Below are 8019 nucleotides of genomic sequence, written 5' to 3'. Positions count from 1 at the left end.
GCTGCTGAACTGTGCCATTGTGAAAGCCAAATAAACTGCCTAGCGGATTAAATCTAAGCAAATGTGTTTTCAGTCTTGATTAGCTTCCCGAAAAATTGGAAACACTGATTAGCTTCTCCATTTGCAATTCAGCAACCTAATTCTCAAGTTTTTGCTTTCTGGATTAATAGGGAACATTTAAATAACCACTAAAGAAACCATGAAAATGTCCCAAAAGCTATTCTAATGTCAAAGAATGTCTGCTGAGAAACAAATTAAGCATCATAAATATGTCAAGCTACAGTTTTGTTTTTTTTTACTTATATAGAAAGTTCAATAACAACAGTAATTCTGAAGTTAAATAAAATCCATGACATAATGTAATGCTAAATTGTCAAATTTTCCTGATTCATCTATGGTTAGCTTTAATACTTTTAAATTCTGTTGTGCAATACAGAAGATGTTACCAACCTACCAAAGTTACATGACGAGGGTATTTCCCACCAGGGAGATTATCAAGCAGTAGCCTCACTAGGCAGCACGACATTCTTTTTTTCTTTTTTCTCCCAAAGTCAGAAACCAAATTGAAGCCCTAAGATGATCTTTCCAACTCTCTCTCTCTCTCTCTCTTTTTAAAGATTTTATTTATTTATTTGACAGAGACACAGCGAGAGAGGGAATACAGGCAGGGGGAGTGGGAGAGGGAGAAGCAGGCCTCCAGCTGAGCAGGGAGCCCGATGCGGGGCTCCATCCCAGGACCCTGGGATCATGACCTGAGCCGAAGACAGATGCTTAATGACTGAGCCACCCAGGCGCCCCGATTTTTCCAACTCTTGTTTTAACTTTCCCTTTGCTAGGGTCCTGTCTTAACCATCCCTGCATTCCTTCTGGCCCAGATTGCTGTGATTAAGGGTAGCACACACATCCATTATATCCTTTATGCCCACTCCTTGGAATGGAGCTACCACTCCTGAGTCTTGACAGTTGGTCAATAATTAGCATTACATTCCAGCAGGGGTGGGGGACACAACTGCTGGGCTTCTCTTTATGCTTTTTGCTTTTCTGCTTTTTGTTTCTATCACCCTTCTAGTGGACAACCATTGTCCTTAAGCCACAATTTAGAAAGCTTTAATGTCTCTGGCCTTCCTTTTTTTTTTTTTTTTTTTTTTAAGATTTTTTTATTTATTTGCGAGAGAGAGAATGAGAGACAGAGAGCATGAGAGGGAGGAGGGTCAGAGGGAGAAGCAGACTGCCTGCTGAGCAGGGAGCCCGACGTGGGACTCGATCCCGGGACTCCGGGATCATGACCTGAGCCGAAGGCAGTTGCTTAACCAACTGAGCCACCCAGGCACCCCGTCTCTGGCCTTCCTTTGCTTCCATGTTAGATAAACAAATCTATCTGGAAAACAATCAAACTAGAAAGGTAACAGTTTTTGCACAATTAGAATCTGATAAAAGTGACATGCTCATTAATTTAAACTCAAGTTTTATGGAAGTAAGGTGTCTAAGATCTAGCGTGCTTTCACTCATCAACTAAAGCAGATAAGAGGGATTAGGGCCTGAGACTCAGGCCCAGTTTGGAGAGTGGGTCACATTCTTCTTTTGCATGTTTTTACTGTGCAGGGTTACAGATGTCTTTTTTTTTTTTTTTTAAAGATTTTATTTATTTATTTGAGAGAGAGAGAATGAGAGAGAGCAAGCACATGAGAGGGGGGAGGGTCAGAGGCAGAAGCAGGCTCCCCGCCTAGCAGGGAGCCCGATGAGGGACTCGATCCAGGGACTCGATCCAGGGACTCCATCCAGGGACTCCAGGATCATGACCCGAGCCGAAGGCAGTCGCCTAACCAACTGAGCCACCCAGGCGCCCTACAGATGTCTTTTAATAATGGTATATCATCATTTCACCTGCCTTGGGAATTTCTCCAATATAGTTAAGTTGGAAAGACTTTCAGGCTCTTTGTTGTAAGATGTTTGCCTTAGTTAGAAGTGGGCAAGTCATAAATACAATTTGTGCAGAAAGACAGACAAAAATTGAGTGAATGTGAAGACGACAGAGAGGAAAAGAGGACCTGCAGGGGTTCCTTCATCCACATCACTGGAACCTAGCTACCAGAGCTTCTAGATCCATCCTTTTATTTTTATTAAAAAATAAAATAAGGTTTCTGATTAAAGCAGGTTTTCTTCCCCATTATCTTGCTTCCAAGTAATATCTGAGAAAACTAAACTACTATACTGTAGAAATCCACCAAATGCCATCAAATTTTGCGTTGTTTTAAATTTCTCATAACAAGTAGTAAAATGCAAGTATTAAGTCTATGAGGAGTTTTTCCACGAATATACTAATTGCTTCCATGGGATTTTCAGAAGGTGACACACTTTAAGAGTGTTTGAAGAAATGAGAATTTGGGCAAATGCAGCATCTTGCAAAATTCACTGATAGTGGAATATGTTTGTAGAAACATTAGTCTCCACATTTCTTGAAATGAAACCTAGAATTGTAACCATGAAGTGCTGAAATGGGTCTTACAAGCCATCCATGAAAATCAGCCTCAACCCAGCTGGGATTGATACCTTCTACCCCACAGAAGCATGTGAGCAGCAAAAGACATAAGATGACGCACGGGAAAGCACTTTGAAACTCTAAAGCGCCGCACACACACATTCTACCATAACTGTTAATCATTTTGAATGTAGTTTCAGTACTTCTGATTGTTAATGCAGGTGAAACAGATTTTCCTTCATTGATTACAGAATGTCTACTAAATTATAAACACCACATATGCTAGAAAAATGTGACCACACTTCTTTAGCCAAAATCCATTCATTTTTATGCACAAAATAAACGTCCTGACCCCAGAAGTGGGTTGCGCTTGAGGACTGGGATTTTTCCCACTGAAAACCAAAAGTACATTCAGTGCAGATGAAAGGAAACAGGGAAAGTACTGGATTTAATTTGGGCATTTCTCTGATAATTTGAGGATCCTTGAGCTGCTCCTTCATGGTTCGGCTCCCCATCTGCGCACTTTAAGCCCTCATGTGTGAATGTGCCCTGGGCCTCCCCATCTGACCAGTGTTGACACACTATCACATGCCATTAGTTGCCAAGAGAAAGAGCATTTATGTGATTTTTATTTTTAGCCACAGTATCTCCCACGTATGAAGCCTTCAGTGGGTTTCCCAAATGGAATAAGCCGTTCTCTCCTCATTCCTTAATTGTAGAACATACCAAATTTTATTAAAAATAGTTTTTTTAAACCTTAGTGTCTACTCCTCTAGACTGTGAGTTTCTCAAGGGCATATTTTGAATCTTGTGGCTCATCATCAAACACAGTGGTTGGCACAGAGTGAAGGCTGATAGTTTGCCTCTGGCTTCATCTAGGAGACGTTCTGCATACATACACGATGCATCATGACTGTCTTTTATAGAAGACAGTATAGTATAAGCATCACTCATGAATTTCTTAAAGAAAACGAGACCACACAGCCAGGTCATCTAGGCTCAGAGTCCAGAAGAAAATATTTATGGATATTTCTATTTGTAGAGGATATTAAAGTCTAATTTATTCTGTGGAAATGTTATTTAATGTTTTTATAGTTACTATTGGACTTTTTTGTTTACTAATGATCACTTATCATGGTGTTCTGATATGTTAAGTACATCTTTGGTAATTCCCAATTCTGAGAACAACAGCAACAGTGGATGATTATACTATTATTTGGGAAGAAGTTAGATGCCTTAACAAGAAATACATTTGTTAGGATTAATTAAAGAGATGCATTTTATTTCAAACCTCTTTTACCTAATAATGTGGAATGTGATAACAAAGTGTCACAAACCAAAATGAAAGCTAACATGGCCTATTTTTGAAAGAAATGTGTAACCTTTCATACCAGCTGCTTAGAGAATGCCAGCTCTGAACCATCTTATATACAATCAAAGATGTGGTTTTTTTTTAAGTATGTTATACTATTTTTCCTTATAATGAAAAAAAAATACAAACAAGTAAAAATAGTTTGCAAAATTAAATATATACTTATATTCATGATCAATAAGTACAAACTAACATTTCCAATGAAAACTTTTTTCTCTTCCCTTTTTCTCTGGTCCAATTATAGTACACAGATAAATCTTCCTTTCTTATCTCCAGATTTCAGTAACCTTTTTTGGGGAACGTTATAGTACCTGCCTTTAGTTCAGGAATGCAACATGAGTGGTATTTCTCTTGAGGGTCTCAACAGTAAACATAGCTTAACCAACAGGAGAGCAATTAGTTCTTATAAACCACCTGTGAAAACCATGCATGTGACCCTATAAAATACAAGATTGCCAACATCCCATAATAGGAATTCCATGGCTACTTAATAATTCTCAAAGAGGTGTTTGGGCAACACCTGTAAAATCACAGGCTGGCAAACCAAATGCTAATCCAGTGCTTTTATTATCCATGATTTAACTTCACTCTATTGAAGAACTCACTCCGATTAGTTACGGCCATAAGTCAAGAAAAAAACAATGATGTGCAGTAACCCCAAAAGCAATAAAAATGAAGAACATCCTCTGATAAAACTATGCAGAAATAACATTAGTGATATCATGCAGTTTCTGAGATACCATAGAAAAATTGTTTCTTAATATTGATAAGAAAATTATGCATCAGTGAAAATGCAGGCTTAGAAATATAGTACTGAGAGTTTCAATTTGTGATGTCTTCACCGACGAGGGAAAGTGGAATTCTTATTACTAAAGAGAGCTGATCTCTTGGGTGTTACTGATGGTTCCCTAAATGAGCTTGGTGTTTAATGATGCTGTACAAATAAAAAGCAGTGGGGGAAATACGAAATATCTGTATTAAATGCCATCCTGTAAAGTATTTGATGGATGGAAGAAGTCTAATGCATTTTAAATAAATGCACATCATACTATCACATATAGTGAGTCTTAAAAAATTATTACTTAGATGCACAGTCCTTGTAGTGGTAGACATGGCACTGTGAAGGAAGTCTGATTTAGAAGCTATTTTCTATTATACTTGTCAAGTGATGGAGTTGCTGTTAGTCGTATTGTAATGTCCCTTCAACTTTGGTACATTCAGTGCAAAATGTTTCGGGGAATTTTTTTTGTACCTTTATAAAAATAAAAGGCCCTTCTGTTCCCTTGAGAGTGCTTAAAAGGATACGTACTAGCATGATGCCCGAGTAAGCATGGAACATGGAAATGGAACAGGTGACACACAGTAGGACAGGTAGGTTCTTATATACAGCTTAAAGAACGTAAATATAATGAACCTATGACAAATAAAACAGAACTCACTGTGTATTTTTTCCTGATATGCTGTGATTAATTGCTAGTTATTTTTAAATTGTTTTCATGCATTATAAAGCATAAAATCTGTCATTAGTTACTCATTGTATAACAGTTTGTCTTCAGCCATAGTTACACACTTTGCGTACACATTGCCACAGACCACCTTATTGCAGATCTTTAAAGTTACCTCATGTTGACTGGCTTTCACTTTCACTTGCGTCCCATGAAAGCTGAAACCTACGGTGCACACCATGCAGGCACTCATAAGCGAGAAAATGAACATTCTGCTATAACTCAGGGCTTCAGTGAATGTACTTTCAGGAGACATATTGGTTTTTATTATATTATTTAACCTGCGCTAATTCGGAGATTGGGCCAAGTGCTGCCAGTTTGGCTGGATCCACGTTCAGGGGTAAGTTTCAAGATTCTCCTGAGTCCCTAAAAGTGACTGTGGAACTGATCGTGTACAGGTTCATCTTTGTCTTGGAACATAACACAAATGGAAAAAAGTTTGGCAGTCAACAACTGTTGATTGAAAGACTGTTGGGTTGTTCCCTGGGCATCAAGCTCACCCCAATCCTTCCAAGAGGACTCATCACCACTATCCGGTCCCCAAATGTGACAGAGTGTGTGTTCCTGGAAAATCAGAGCATTCAGCTTTACTCTAATGGAAGTGTACTCTTCAAACTTCCAATGTTCAGCCATTCTTCGAGAGGGCAGCTTTTGAAATTGCCTGTCCATACGGAGCCCGATCTCACTTTTCCAGGTCACTCAAGTCCAAAAGTGCTGGTCTCTTCCACTGCTGTCAAGAGTTTTTCATAAAGCATGGAGAAGGATGGGTACGGGGGGAGATCCAGACGGTTAAAACAAGTGTGAGCTCTGCAAACAGAAGCAGCAGTACATAGATTAGAATGCTTTGAGTGAAAGGAGATTGTTACGTGTGTGTGTGTGCTCATGCTTGTCTTTCATATTAGGATTGGCTTGTGGCCAATTTTCACACTTTTTTGGGGAGAATCTTTGAAAATATTTGAATTTCTAAAGAGAAATAGGATATTTAAAAAAATATTTTCTTTATGTTTTCACAACCATTTAAAATCCACATTACATACATATTAATATTACTATTTGTTTAGTTGTCGAAGAATTGCAAAGACAAGTTGTTCAGTTGTCGAAGAATTGCAAAGACAAGTTTGGTTTTTTTGTATCGCTTTTGATGTTAGTTTTTTTTAAGTTTTTATTTGAATTCCAGTTAGTTAACATACAGTATAATATCAGTTTCAGGTGTACCACGTAGTGATTCAACACTTACATAGATATGAATATCAGTTCTTGCAAAGTGATTCATTTTCAGAGTTTGCATTTGTCTGGGTGTCTCAGAAAATCTACAGTTTTACATTTTTTCATTTTGTTGGGCAGGGAAGAGCACTGAGTGTCTCTGAGGACCCGCCTCATGTGTTAGAGTCTCGGGGAAATTCCCTGGCTGGATTTTCCTGTCGAGGTCAGTAGACCATTGTTACTTCTTTCAGTCCTGTGCTAGAATCTGTTTTCTCCTAACTCACAGTACAAAATAATGTCCATTTAAATCATTACATTAAGCATTCTTTTTTAGAAATGCCTCCCCTTTGCCAAGATAGGAAAAAAATGTTTTCCTGTTATTTGCACCTGAATCACAATAAGAAATAGACAGTTTCCAAAATAGTACATCTTATCAGGAAACAAATCTGCACTTTTGACATGGAATAGGAAGCACTTTACTCTGAATGTACAACAGCTTGTTTGTGAAAGCTAAACAACTTTGACTAAAAAAAAAAAAATGCTCCTGGATTAATATGGAATTTTAGGAGCTATGATTATTGATGGGCTATTTTTACAAAGTCACATGTTTAAATTTTCATTCTTATAAATCACTCTAACACTTAGGAAGTAAATATAATTATATTCCTACATGCAGTATAGTGCAGTGGAAAGATCAGAAGTTTGGAGTTGGACAGACCTGGGTTTGAATTCTAGCTCTACCAGCAAGCTGCATGATTTGGAGTTATTAAAACTCTCTGAGACTGTTTTCTCACCTATAAAATGAGAATCATATCATTTGTCTCAGAAGGATACAAGGATTAAATCAAATAACAAAAGCATTTTTTTTTTAAAGCATGCTTAGTATAACGCCTGGTTCACACTCTGACGAAGTAATAAGAGATGTATTGTTAGCTACATTTCATTACCATTAAAAAGATTTGCTCTATATGCCTTCATTCAATTGCCAAAAGATATCATGACTCGTGGAAATGATGAGATAACAAAGAGATAATAAAGCAGGTGTGTGGCCATACGCCTTATCCGATCAGGCATGCAAAGGGGCTCAATTATAAGAATATCAGTTTTAGGACACAGATAGTACGGGCTCAGAGCTTGTGACTCTTGTTATTACAAACGCTAGGATATATTGGGGGGAAGTCATCTAATTACTCTTTGCAGCCAAACACATTTTTAATATAATAAATTATTTCAGATTGCATTTGATATAATTCTTAATATAATTCTTGTGATATCTTCCTTACACTGGAACCTCAACTTGGAAGCCTCAAGGAAGAAGATACCACCTCACACCAATCAGAATGGCTAGAATTTACAAGTCAGGAAACGACAGATGTTGGCGGGGATGCGGAGAAAGGGGAACCCTCCTACACTGTTGGTGGGAATGCAAGCTGGTGCAGCCACTCTGGAAAACTGTATGG

General features: G+C 38.0%; 1 protein-coding gene and 1 long non-coding RNA gene across 22 annotated transcripts in view; one reads left to right on the top strand and one right to left on the bottom strand.

Annotated features, from left to right (window-relative positions):
• Nucleotides 1-1126: 1126 nt before the first annotated feature.
• HECW2 (HECT, C2 and WW domain containing E3 ubiquitin protein ligase 2) overlaps nucleotides 1127-8019 on the bottom strand; it is a 358619-nt gene continuing 351726 nt past the window's right edge. For all 12 annotated transcript variants that reach the window (XM_081813946.1, XM_031038270.2, XM_081813941.1 and 9 more), the window contains one exon: nucleotides 1127-6163. In XM_081813946.1, coding sequence (XP_081670072.1) covers nucleotides 6052-6163 — 112 coding nt within the window. In that variant the 3' untranslated portion in view covers nucleotides 1127-6051. The remainder of the gene's footprint in view (nucleotides 6164-8019) is intronic.
• Nucleotides 5562-8019, top strand: part of LOC145720494 (uncharacterized) — a 40298-nt gene continuing 37840 nt past the window's right edge. For all 10 annotated transcript variants that reach the window (XR_014143434.1, XR_014143432.1, XR_014143429.1 and 7 more), the window contains exons 1-2: nucleotides 5562-5696; nucleotides 6701-6782. This is a non-coding gene — a long non-coding RNA (uncharacterized LOC145720494). The remainder of the gene's footprint in view (nucleotides 5697-6700; nucleotides 6783-8019) is intronic.

Source organism: Leptonychotes weddellii, chromosome 3 (genome assembly GCF_054177405.1).
Source record: "Leptonychotes weddellii isolate Sample4059 chromosome 3, ASM5417740v2, whole genome shotgun sequence".
Taxonomy (NCBI): Eukaryota; Metazoa; Chordata; class Mammalia; order Carnivora; family Phocidae; genus Leptonychotes; species Leptonychotes weddellii.
This window is presented reverse-complemented; position numbering and strand designations above follow the sequence as displayed.